Source organism: Budorcas taxicolor, chromosome 3 (genome assembly GCF_023091745.1).
Source record: "Budorcas taxicolor isolate Tak-1 chromosome 3, Takin1.1, whole genome shotgun sequence".
NCBI lineage: Eukaryota > Metazoa > Chordata > Mammalia > Artiodactyla > Bovidae > Budorcas > Budorcas taxicolor.
This window is the reverse complement of record NC_068912.1, coordinates 54,773,483-54,787,224: the sequence shown is the minus strand read 5'-3', so window position 1 is coordinate 54,787,224 and position 13,742 is coordinate 54,773,483. Positions and strand designations below refer to the sequence as shown.

Below are 13,742 nucleotides of genomic sequence, written 5' to 3'. Positions count from 1 at the left end.
CTGGAATTGAGCTGCAGGAGTTGTTTGTATATTTTTGAGATTAGTTCTTTGTCAGTTGCTTCATTTGCTATTATTTTTTCCCATTCCGAAGGCTGTCTTTTCACCTTGCTTATAGTTTCCTTTGTTGTGCAGAAGCTATTAATTTTAATTAGGTCCCATTTGTTTATTTTTGCTTTTATTTCCAGTATTCTGGGAGGTGGGTCATAGAGGATCCTGCTGTGATTTATGTCGGAGAGTGTTTTGCCTATGTTTTGCTTTAGGAGTTTTATAGTTTCTGGTCTTATGTTTAGATCTCTAATCCATTTTGAGTTTATTTTTGTGTATGGTGTTAGAAAGTGTTCTGGTTTCATTCTTTTACAAGTGGTTGACCAGTTTACCCAGTACCACTTGTTAAAGAGATTGTCTTTAATCCATTGTATATTCTTGCCTCCTTTGTCAAAGATAAGGGGTCCATAGGCGTGTGGATTTATCTCTAGGCTTTCTATTTTGTTCCATTGATCTATATTTCCGTCTTTGTGCCAGTACCATACTGTCTTGATGACTGTGGCTTTGTAGTAGAGCCTGAAGTCAGGCAGCTTGATTCCTCCAGTTCCATTCTTCTTTCTCAAGATTGCTTTGGCTATTTGAGGTATTTTGTATTTCCATACAAACTGTGAAATTATTTGTTCTAGTTCTGTGAAAAATACCGCTGGTAGCATGATAGGGATTGCATTGAATCTGTAAATTGCTTTGGGTAGTATACTCATTTTCACTATATTGATTCTTCCAATCCATGAACATGGTATATTTCTCCATCTATTAGTGTCCTCTTTGATTTCTTTCACCAGTGTTTTATAGTTTTCTATATACAGGTGGTCTTTAGTTTCTTTAGGTAGATATATTCCTAAGTATTTTATTCTTTTCGTTGCAATGGTGAATGGAATTGTTTCCTTAATTTCTTTTTCTACTTTCTCATTATTGGTGTATCAGAATGCAAGGGATTTCAGTGTGTTGATTTCATATCCTGCAACTTTACTATATTCATTGATTAGCTCTAGTAATTTTCTGGTGGAGTCTTTAGGGTTTTCTAAGTAGAGGATCATGTCATCTGCAAACAGTGAGAGTTTTACTTCTTCTTTTCCAGTTTGGATTCCTTTTATTTCTTTTTCTGCTCTGATTGCTGTGGCCAAAACTTCCAGAACTATGTTGAATAGTAGTGGTGAAAGTGGGCACCCTTTTCTTGTTCCTGACTTTAGGGGAAATGCTTTCAATTTTTCACCATTGAGGATAATGTTTGCTGTGGGTTTGTCATATATAGCTTTTATTCTCACCCACATTGTCTAGCATATCCTCAATAAATTTTGAATAAATGGAAGAGGTGAGTAAATATGAAAGCAAGGGTCCTGGAATGATAATGGGGAAGCAGGAGCAGAGCTACTGAGGTCAGTGCTGAAGTAGGTTTTATATCACTTCACTAAATTAAAAAGTCACCCAGTTGTCTTGTTATATATCCCTCACATGGTGCTGCTAACAATACAGGGCACAAAAAGATGGTGACCAAATACTTGTTGACTGAGTTTTAAAAGTTATTTTAGCAGCGAAAACTAAGATTCATCTTCCCGTACTACTGCTAGCCTCTTTTACCTGCCCTTATGTAAATAGGCTGTAAACAGAAGAACAAACAACATGCAACAGAAGTGAATGAATCTCACAGACAAAATGATAAATGAGAGAAGTCAGACTCGAGAGTATATACCGTATGATTCTATTACCTCAGGTTAAAGAGCTAGTAAAGTGAATCTCTGGTGACAGAACACAGAAGACTGTTACCTCTGGAAGAATACAGACTGGGAAGGGGCAAAAGGGAGCCTTCCAGGTTGCTGGAAATGTACTGTATCTTTCTCTGGTTTGTGGTTACAGGCAGACAAACATACACACACATACATGTAAACATTTACTAAGTTGTACTTAACAGTTTTTTGTGAATTTGACTGAATATGTACTATATTTGCAAAATACTTAAAAGAGCATAAAAAAAGTGAAAATAAAAGCAAGACAAATGATAGTGATTAATAAAGGCAGCACGATAATGTTAATATACTTACTTCATCCCCCTCATCAATCAGTCCTTGAACAGCGTTAAAAAGAGATCCATATGCTCCTACTGTCACGAGGATTTCTTCATTTGGATTGATTTGATTTTGATAAAACTTTTCATATAGGCAGGACAGAGCTTTCACAAGTGATGGATGACCCTGTTGAGCAAAAAGGAAGAACAAAACCTTGAATTTAATTATGAGACCTACTTCTTTGAGATGGTTTGGCTCTGAAATGTTAAAAATTTTTAACATTTAGGTTTTACAATTCTCTAATGTATATTTTTATGGCAACAAATTAAAAAAAATTATTCCCCTTATTTTCAGAGGGTTCCTGAACGGTTATGATGATTTGCTAATGATTAAAAACTTCCCTATTAAATGACTGATTTTTGAATACAAAATTTCAAGGTATCAGCTTTGTTATCTGATATCTTGATATTTGTTTTTTTCTGTCCAGCGTCTGCATCCTCTTTTTGCTTTCAGTAACCACCTTGATTTTCAGTCATTTGCAGAAAATATTAGTAAGTGTCCAAGTGCAGGTCTTGTGACTTTGTTAGGAAAGCACCCGGCTCTGGAGTAATAAACTGGGTCAGGATGCAGGAGAAGAGGGAGATTGCTTAGATATATCCTAGGTTGGTGAGGTAAAAGAGTATGGCTCCCTCTAAGTTGTCCATGCCAGTTCATATGAAGAGAAGGAGGAATTTTTTTGTTAAGGATGTATTTACTTGTCATCTTTTTATTTCTTTTGGAACAGTGGCATGTGTGTCCCAGAGCCTCACCTGGTTAAAATCAATAAAAGTGAAGCCAGAGCACATTTTTCATATTTTGAAATTAGGAAGTATTATAGTATGAGAGAAGCTGGTTGTAATTAGTAATAGAAGGTAAAAAAATTTACACAAATTGTTGAAAGAGAAGCAAGAGACAGTTGTCACCCCTCCCAGAAATCCAAAATTCTCTTTGAATTCATTTTAATATCAAGTTTAACAAATTCTAGCAAAGGGTGATATGAAAGCAATTATAAATACTATACATCTGTCCTTACAGTAATAAGGATTTGTGTTTAAATTTTTTAATTACAAAGTGACTCATGATTCATATAAGTAAAACTAGGCAAAAGATATATAAAGAAAAATTATCTTTCCTCAAAATCTCTTACTTCCTGTCGCCTGAGGTGACCAACGTCCACAGCCTGCTGACATTGCAACCCCATCCCCACTGCTACACCAATATAAACACACACACATGTACATACACTCATATATATTCACAAAAGCTGGAAAATCTATGAATAATGGGTATAGGTTTGTTCCAATAAAACCTTACTTACAAAGTCAGGGATTGGTTGGACTTGGCCCATGGACCATCACTTGCCACTCTTTGTCATGGATCAATTTAGGGAGAACTGACACCTTAACATACTTAGTCTTCCAATCTATGAACATCATATATCATTCCGTTTATTTAGGTATCATTTAATATTTCTCAGCAAAGTGACGTAGTTTTCAGTGAATAGACGTTGTGTATACATCTTTTAAAAAATCAGTTCTAAATTTCAGTGTGTTTGGATACTATTGTAAATGGCATTTTAAATAATTTTACTTTTTAACTTCACTTTTAGTACAACAGAAATACAACTGATTTTTGTACATTGGCCTTGTGTCCCGAAGCTTTGCTCAATTCATTTAGTAAGTTGTGGTACTTTTTTTTTGGTAGAATCTGGGAACTCTTTGGCTATAGTAGGCATTGTAGCAAGAAGGATGAAGTTGGGCTGAGGCAGAAAGAAATTCTTTTGGTAGAACCTGGGAACTCTTCGGCTATAGTAGGCATTGTAGCAAGAAGGATGAAGTTGGGCTGAGGCAGAGAGAAAGTAACTAGTTGGAAATAGATGATATTAATGAAGAGACCAGTGATGAGGCTGCATAAGTATGAAAGGAGAGAAAACATGTCTCAAGTGAATAGTCTCCTCCCTTTGTTGCCATGGGAACCCCATCCTGGAATAGTAGTAAAGGAGGGGCCAAGGCAGGACTGTGGAGAAGCTGGAATTAGGGGACAGCTTTTCCTCAGATATAAGGGCAAGGGTGGGGGTTCCTTTGTCCATCAGGTTAGGATAGTTGGTTCCAGAAAGCCAATTACAGAGAAGTGACAGAAGTACATTCATACACAATATGATACAAAATACACGCTCACACCACACACGGTGCTCATATACTTACAAAGCCCCGTGTGTACTGATTCAAATTATCAATTGCTGCAATCTTGGATAATTCTTCCTTTACATATACAGGAGGGGATATATCTGGAAGGCCTTGGCCAAGATTCACAACAGAAGGGTCTGCAGCCAGTTTGGTAAATTCAATCCTAAGATAAAAAAGACTAGTATTAGTAAGAACTATGAGTACAAAGTTAGCTTTTTATACCTCATAGTTTTCTAAAACTAAAAAATAGATTTAGTTTAGTCTTATAGATCAAAATAAAATTAATGAGTTCAAGACAATTGCCATGGAGAAGGAAATAACAACCCACTCCAGTATCCTTGCCTGGAAAATCTCATGGACAGAGGAGCCTGGTGGGCTGCAGTCCATGGGGGTAGCAAAGAGTTGGGCATGACTGAGTGACTAACACTTCCAAGCCACCAGGGAAGCCAGTAAGACAATTTTTACCATCTACAAAATGACTTTGGATAGAAAAATGATGGTTGAACTGATAAAATTAATGTTTCTTAAAAATCTCAGTTCCATGATGCCCATATTTTAATCACTTATTTTTTTTTTTTCCTCAACCATCTGCTGCTAGGTTCTCTCATTAGAGACTAGAGCTAACAGGAAAAGTTCACAGATTAAGAAGGTTAAGTTTCACAAGGTCATCACCCAATTTGTCCCCTTCTCTGTCTACTTCCAGTGCCTAGTACAGGGACTGGCACATTGGCTAAGAGAATAAATAAGTGTATGAATCATTACTTCCATTTCCAATGAATGGATGCAAAAAAACTTTACCCAGTTATTACTGTTCACTGTAAGGTACTCACCACACATTGCTATCAAGGCCTTCAATTCGTTTTGCATTTTTGAATTTCAAAGACATTTTCTGAAATATATAAAATTGAAGGGGTTTTAAATTTTTTTTCATCAAACAATAATGCCAGAAAATCATGGGCAACTATTTCTTTTCCCTACTGGCACCATAGAAAAAGCAGTACCATAGAGAAAATGTTAGACGCCATTAAAAAATCCCCAAGAGGAATTCATCTCCCATCTACTGTTCTAAATAAATCAGTTTAAAGGCCTGAAATGTACTAAAGAGAACAATGATGGTACTAAAAATAAGTCAGTTAAAACAATATCTTGAGTCATGCTCTGAAGATCATTTTAGGTCAGGGGGATCAACACTTTCCCAAGTAAGTTCCTTATATGGCATACAGGAAGCACCAAAACAGATGGTTTCAAGACTACTCAATAAGGAGTTCTAAATAATAGTAATAATAGGTAACATTATTGAGTGTGTACCAGGCACTGTTCTAAGGGTCTTAAATAATTGACTCCATTAATATTTACAACAACCCCACATTATGGTTCTATCACTAGCCATAATTTACACATGAGGAAAGTGAGGTACAGAGAGGATAAGATCATGTAACTTTACATCTGCCCAAGTTCACGAAAGCAAGTAGCATTTAAACCTAAACAGATTCAACTCAAGATCTGAACCCAGATAGTCTGACTTCAGAACACATACTCAGCACTGTTTTCACACACTGCCTTTTGCAGAAGACATTCTAAAAGAGACTACTAGAATGCTGCCTTTAAAAAAAAAAAGCATATCAGACATTCAGGTCAGGTCTACTCACATTAAGCAAGCTTGACATATTAAAAGCTAAAATTACAGCAAAGCATTCAATTTTTTAGTTCTTTAAGATTCTAAAAGGAAGTTTACATTATCTCTCAGAAGCATGGAGCATCTTTGATTTCATTGTTAATAAGCTGCTGAAATTAAAAAAAAAATGATTGGCAGCATTTTTGCAAAGATTTTCTTAATAGAATAGTAAAGTAATTTAAATTCAATCTAGAAGGAAGATAGTGATAATGGTTATTAAACAGACCATTGTTCTCATTCTATTCCAATAATGAAACCAAGAAATATACCTTTTTGTTTTTCTCATATATATATATTTTTTAATCTTTGAAACTCCACTGAAGTAAATCACATGCAGATTCTCCAGAGGTTAATGTGCCTTCCAGAATGGCATTATGATTAAGTGCCCACCTGACGAGGATGCTATTTTAGAGAATTATAAAACTAAAAATGCCCAGAAAGATAAACAGAAGAGGACTAACTTTGCTGTGCTGCATGGCAGGTGGGATCTTAGTTCCCCAGCCAGGGTTTGATCTGTGCCCTGCATTGGGAAGGCAGAGTCTTAACCACTGGACTGCCAGGAAAGTCCCAGAAAAAGATATCTCAATAATTGTCTTTTGCCATCTCTAAGAAAAAAAATTTTTTTTAGTATTTATTTACTTATTTAAACCTGCGCCAGGTCTTCCATCTTCTTTGCGATACTGGGGATGTTTAGTTCCAGCACATGAACTCTAAGTTGCGGTATGTGGGGTCTAGTTCCCTAACCAGGGATCAAACCCAGGCCGGGTGCACTGGATGTATCTTGGCCACTAGACCACCAAGGAGATCCCTCTAAGAAATTTTTAAATCTTGATGATTTATTCAGCATGTGCCTATAAAATAAAGATTCATACATAAAAGTAAGCAGAGTCTATAGTAGATAATTTAGACTAAAAAGTCCAATTTTACCTAAATTATTTAGATAAAGTCAAAATGCATTTCAGATTTAATTTTCTTTAAAATTTGTGTCTAGAACATTCTGATCTATCAAATATTCTATAGTCTTCTCTCACAAGGTTCATATGTGATCTTTCCTCCATACAACTGGTCTTTCTATACAAATGTTTCTCCGTCCTTTTTTTCTTCTAGTCACCACTTTCCAACCATGGAGACTTTTTAGATATTTTTGCTGAACATGCCTCCCCATTTCTCTCATTAAATGTAAAGGAATAATATTTTGTCAGACAGAGTTGAGCTTTGGATGATCAGAAAACATTGCAATAACCAAGATTGCTTTCACCTGCCAAGCAGCAATTTCTCCCCCTTGGGGGCAATAATGCCCCTGTTAAGAATGCATGCTCTACATTTAATCTAATCCCTGGTCTCCACAACCTTGTCCCTTCACTCCACTAATTCCTATTCCACCTGTCACCTTCAGTTCTCAAGTTAGACTCTGTTTCCTCCAGAGACCTTCTCTGATTCCCCAAGTCAAGGTCAGATGCTCCTCCTCTGTGCTCCCATGAGACAGAGTACCCAGCATTTACTACAAAACATTGTCTTTTTTATCTGTTTGCATTTCTGTTTTTGCTCCTTTAGACTGTTAAGTCCTCATGAGGACTACTTATAGCGTGTTTGCACTGATGTATGTATTAACTGGATTTTTCTATAGAGACAGAACCAATAGGATGTACATATATACAGAGATTTATTTTAAAGAACTGGCTCTCAAGATTGTGGGAGCCAGAAGTTCAAGCCCTGTAGAGCTCCAGCCAAGGAAGAGCTAGTGTTGCAGCTGAAGTCCAAAGACAGCTAGAGACAGAATTCCCCCTTCTTTGGGGATCCTCAGTCTTTTTCTCTACATCTTTTAACTGATTGAATCAAGGCTATGCACATCACAGAGAGTGTTAATAATTCATTTTACTTAAACTGTAGTGATTGAAATATTACTCTCAACTGAAAAATACTTTCATAGAGACATACAGGCTGGTGTTTGACCAAATATCTGGGTAGTGTGGCCTAGCCAAGTTAACAGATAAAATTAATCATCACAGTATCCAACACATAGTACTATGCCAAGCACATTTGTTATTCAGTTGCTCAGTTGTGTCTGACTCTTTGCGTCCCCATGGACTGCAGCACACAAGGCTACCCTGTCCTTCATTATCTCCTGGAGTTTGCTCAAATTCATGTCCATTGGATGTTGGTGATGCCATCCAACCATCTCATCCTCTGCAGTCCACTTCTGCTGAGTCGGCTCTTCATATCAGGTGGCCAAAGTACTGGAGCTTCAGCTTCAGCATCAGTCCTTCCAGTGAACATTCAGGGTTGATTTCCTTTAGGACTGACTGGTTTGTTCTCCTTGCTGTCCAAGGGACTCTCAAGAGTCCTTTCCAGCATCACAATTGGAAAGCATCAATTTCTCAGCGTTCAGACTTCTTTATGGTCCAACTCTCACATCCATACATAGCTACTGGAAAAACCATAGTTTTAACTAGCCAGAACAAGCTTTTATAAATATCTCATGAATGGATGAGAAAATCCCACACATTAGGAGTTAACTTGTGGTATCAGTTTCCTTAAGTTAACACTTCAGTAACACAAGACCCCAAAGTCTCCATTGCTTAAAATAATGAAAGGTTTATTTCTTTTTCCTGCTACACATCCACTGGAAGTCACGTGCTACTCTGTTCCATGTCACTGTGACTCTGAGACATAAGACGATGAAACAGATTCTTTCTGCAGTACTGCCAGATTCACAGCAAAAGGAAAAAATTCTTAAAATTTTCTCCTTAGGTGTATACACATCACTTCTCCTCACATTTTATTGGATAAAGCAATTTCATAGCTTAAAGTGAAAGTGTTAGTTACTCAGTTGTCTCCAACATTTGTGAGCCCAGCAACTGTAGCCCCCCAGGCTTGTCTGTCCATGGAATTTTCTCAGCAAGAATACTGGGTGGGTAGCCATTCCCTCTTCCAGAGGATTTTCCGGACCTAAGGATCAAACCCGGGTCTCCTGCATTGCAGGCAGATTCATTCTAGGCCTGACTATATGGCAAAAATAAAATCCAGATAAACAATGAAACAGGAGGTTATGATGGGTTGAAATATGCTACTTGTCTCCTTCCATTACTTGTTATGTTGAGAACACCTCAGAAATTGATCTTATTTAGAAATAGGTTCACTGCAGATGTGGGCTTCCCTGGTGGCTCAGACAGAAAAGAATCAACCTGCAATGTGGGAGACCTGGGTTCAATCCCTGAGTTGGTAAGATCCCATGGAGGAGAGTAAGGCAACCCAATCCAGCATCCTTGCCTAGAGAATTCCATGGACAGAACAGCCTGGTGGGCTATGATCCATGGGGTCACAGAGCGACAGGACTGAGCAACTAACACTTTCATTTTTTCACTGCAGCTATAATTAATGAGTTCAGTTCAGTTGCTCACTTGCGTCCAACTCTTTGCGACCCCATGGACTGCAGTACACCAGGCCTCCATGTCCCTCACCAACTCCCCGAGTTTACTCAAACTCATGTCCATTGGGTCGGTGACACCATCCAACCATCTCATCCTCAGTCAGCCCCTTCTCCTCCCACTGTCAATCTTTCCCAGCATCGGGGTCTTTTCTAATGAGTCAGTCAGTTCTTCGCATCAGGTGGCTAAAGTATTGGAGTTTCAGCTTCAGCATCAGTCCTTCCAATGATTATTCAGGACTGATTTCCTTTAGGAGGGACTGGTTGGATCTCCTTGCTGTCCAAGGGACTCTCAAGAGTCTTCTCTAACACCACAGTTCAAAAGCATCAATTCTTTGGTGCTCAGCTTTCTTTAGAGTCCAACTCTCACATCCATACATGACTACTGGAAAAACCGTAGCTTTGACTAGATGGACCTTTGTTGGAAAAGTAATATCTCTGCTTTTTAATATGCTATCTAGGTTGGTCATAGATTTTCTTCCAAGAAGCAAGCGTCTTAATTTCACGGCTACACACCATCTGCAATGATTTTGGAACCCAGAAAAATAAAGTCTGTCACTGTTTCCACCGTTTCCCCATCTATTTGCCATGAAGTGATGGGACTGGATGTCATGATGTTAGTTTTCAGAAGGCTGAGCTTTAAGCCAGCTTTTTCACTCTCCTCTTTCTCTTTCATCAACAGGCTCTTTAGTTCTTCTTTGCTTTCAGGCGTAAGGGTGGTATCGTCTGCGTATCTAAGGTTACTGATATTTCTCCCGGCAATCTTGATTCCAGCTTGTGCTTCATCCAGCCCAGCATTTCTCATGATGTACTTTTCATATAAGTTAAATAAGCAGGGTGACAATAAGCAGCTTTGACGTACTCCTTTCCCAATTTGGAAGCACTCTGTTGTTCTATGTCCAGTTCTAACTGTTGCTTTCTGACCTGCATACAGATTTCTTAGGAGGCAGGTCAGGTGGTCTGGTATTCCCATTTCTTGAAGAATTTTCCACAGTTAGTTGTGATCCACACAGTCAAAGGCCTTGCCATAGTCAATAAAGCAGAAGTAGATGTTTTTCTGGAATTTTCTTGCTCTTTCTATGATCCAATGGATGTTGGAAATTTGATCTGTGGTTCCTCTGCCTTTTCTAAATCCAGCTTGAACATCTGGAAGTTCTCAGTTCACATACTGCTGAAGCCTGCTTTGGAGAATTTTGAGCATTACTTTGTTAGCATGTGAGATGAGTGCAATTGTGTGGTAGTTTTAGCATTCTTTGACATTGCTTTTCTTTGGGATTGGAATGAAAACTGACCTTTTCCAGTCCTGTGGCCACTGCTGAGTTTTCCCAATTTGCTGGCATATTGATTGCAGCACTTTCACAGCATCCTCTTTTAGGATTTGAAATAGCTCAACTGGAATTCCATCACCTCCACTAGCTTTCTTCATAGTGATGCTTCCTAAGGCCCACCTGACTTGACATTCCAGGATGTCTGGCTTTAGATGAGTGATCACACCATCATGATTATCTGGGTTGTGAAGATCTCTTTTGCATAGTTCTTCTGTCTATTCTTGCCACCTCTTCTTAATATCATCTGATTCTGTTGGGTCCATAGCATTTCTGTCCTTTATTGAGCCCATCTTTGCATGAAATGTTCCCTTGGTATCTCTAATTTTCTTGAAGAGATTTCTAGTCTTTCCCATTCTATTGTTTCCTCTATTTCTTTGCATTAATCACTGAGGAAGGCTTTCGTATCTCTCCATGCTATTCTTTAGAACTCTGCATTCAAATGGGTATATCTTTCCTTTTCTCCTTTGCTTTTTGCTTCTTTTCACAGCTATTTCTAAGGTCTCCTCGGACAACCATTTGCCTTTTTGCCTTTTTTTTCTTGGGGATGGTCTTGATCACTGCACCTGTACAAAGTCATGAAACTCCTCCATCCATAGTTCTTCAGGCACTCTGTCTATCAGATCTAATCCCTTGCATCTATTTCTCACTCCACTGTATAATTTAAGGGATTTGATTTAGGTCATACCTGAATGGTCTAGTGGATTCTCCTACTTTCTTCAATTTAAGTCTGAATTTGGCAATAAAGAATTTATGATATGAGCCACAGTCAGCTCCCAGTCTTGTTTTTGCTGACTGTATAGAGCTTCTCCATCTTTGGCTGCAAAGAATATAACCGATCTGATTATGGTGTTGACCATCTGGTGATGTCCATGTGTAGAGTCTGCTCTTGTGTTGCTGGAAGAAAGTGTTTGCTGTGACCAGTACGTTCTCTTGGCAAAACTCTATTAGCCTTTGTCCTGCTTCGTTCTGTACTGCAAGGCCAAATTTGCCTGTTACTCCAGGTATCTCTTGACTTCCTACTTTTGCATTCCAGTCCCTTATAATGAAAAGGGCATCTTTTTTGGTTGTTAGTTCTAGAAGGTCTTGTAAGTCTTCACAGAACCGTTCAACTTCAGCTTCTTCAGCATTACTGGTTGGGGCATAGACTTGGATTACCGTGATAGTGAATGGTTTGCCTTGAAAACAAACAGAGATCATTCTGTCATTTTTGAGATTTCATCCAAGTACTGCATTTCGGACTCTTTTGTTGACTATGATGGCTATTCCACTTCTTCTAAGGGATTCTTGCCCACAGTGGTAGATAAAATGGTCCTCTGAGTTAAATTCACCATTCCAGTGCATTTTAGTTCACTGATTCCTAAAATGTTGATGTTCACTCTTGCCATCTCCTATTTGACCACTTCCAATTTGCCTTGATTCATGGACCTAACATTCCAGGTTTCTATGCATTATTGCTCTTTACAGCATCAGACTTTACTGCCATCAACAGTCACATCCACAACTGGGTGTTGTTTTTGCTTTGACTCCATCTCTTCATTCTTTCTGGAGTTATTTCTCCACTGATCGCCAGTAGCATGTTGGGCACCTACCAAGCTGGGGAGTTTATCTTTCAGTGTCCTATCTTTTTGCCTTTTCATACTGTTCATGGGGTTCTCAAGGCAAGAATACTGAAGTGGTTTGCCATTTCTTTCTCTAGTGGACCACGTTTTGTCAGAACTATCCACTATGACCCATCTGTCTTGGGGGGCCCTACATGGCATGGCTCATAGTTTCATTGAGTTAGCCATGGCTGTGGTCCATGTGATTAGATTGGGATTGTGGTTTTCATTCTGTCTGCCCTGTGATGGAGAAGGTAAGAGACCTATAGAAGCTTCCTGATGGGAGAGACTGCCTGAGAGGGAAACTGGCTCTTTTTTTGATGGGCTGAGCCATGCTCAGCAAATCTTTAATCCAGTTTTCTGTTGATGGGCGGGGTTGTGTTCCCTCCCTGTTATTTGACCTGAGACCAAACTATGGTGGGGGTAATGAAGATAATGGCGACCTTCAAAAGGTCCCATACGTGCACTGCTACACTCAGTGCCCCCAACCCTGCAACAGGCCACCACCGACCCACACCTCCAGCCGAGATTCTTGGACACTCACAGGCAAGTCTGCGTCAGTTTCTTGTGGGATCACTGCTCCTTTCTCCTGGGTCCTGGTGCACACAAATTTCTGTTTGTTCCCTCCAAGAGTCTGTTGCCCCAGTCCTGTGTAAGTTCTAGCAGCTCTATGGTGGGGTTTAATGGCCATCTCCTCCAAGAGGGCTTATGCCACACCCAGGTCTACTGCACCGAGAGCCCCTGCCCCTGCAGCAGTCCACTGCTGACCCGTACCTCCTCAGGAGACACCCAAATACCATTCTGTCTCAGTCTCTGTGGGGTCTCTGTGTCCTGGTGTGCACAAGGTATATTTGAGCCTGCTGAGCATCTCTGGGGGGTATTAGGGTGGGCCCTAATCCAACACCAATGGCATCCAAATGAAAAGGGTAAATGTGGAGACAGAGTAGCACACAGGAAGAATGGCACCTGAAGGTGAAGGCAGAGGTCAGGGTGGTGCTTCTGTGAGTCAAGAAACACCAAAGACTGTCAGCAAATCACCAGAAGCTGGGAGACAAGCACGGGACAGATTCTTCCTCAGAAGAAACCAACCTTGCCAACACCTTTATCCTGGAATTCTAGTGTCCTTAACCATTAATACATTTTTGTTGTTTAAGCTACTTAGTTTGTGCTGATTTGTTAAGGTAGCCTGAGGAAACAATTATAGTAGGGAAAATGTAAAAGATACCCAACAATGCCCAGAGATGTCAAGATTCAGCAGTAGGGGCAATGCTCACTGTCTGAAAGTTATTGTCCAGATTAGGTCCAATATTAGGAAAATAAAATAAACCTGAAATACTATCAGGGATTAAACAGGAGCCCCCGTTGTACAATAGAACATCTATAGGGCCTGTATCATTTCTAGACAGCTAACTTCATGAAGTGACTTCTGTTCCCAGGTAGA

The 13,742-nt window shown here is 39.3% G+C and overlaps 1 protein-coding gene across 4 annotated transcripts in view; it reads right to left on the bottom strand.

Annotated features, from left to right (window-relative positions):
• The window catches only part of KYAT3 (kynurenine aminotransferase 3), a 70,114-nt gene that overhangs the window by 35,934 nt on the left and 20,438 nt on the right, over window positions 1–13,742 (bottom strand). For all 4 annotated transcript variants that reach the window (XM_052637235.1, XM_052637236.1, XM_052637233.1 and 1 more), the window contains 3 exons: window positions 5,104–5,162; window positions 4,292–4,436; window positions 2,085–2,234 (listed from right to left, as the gene is read on the bottom strand). In XM_052637235.1, coding sequence (XP_052493195.1) covers window positions 2,085–2,234; window positions 4,292–4,436; window positions 5,104–5,159 — 351 coding nt within the window. In that variant the 5' untranslated portion in view covers window positions 5,160–5,162. The remainder of the gene's footprint in view (window positions 1–2,084; window positions 2,235–4,291; window positions 4,437–5,103; window positions 5,163–13,742) is intronic.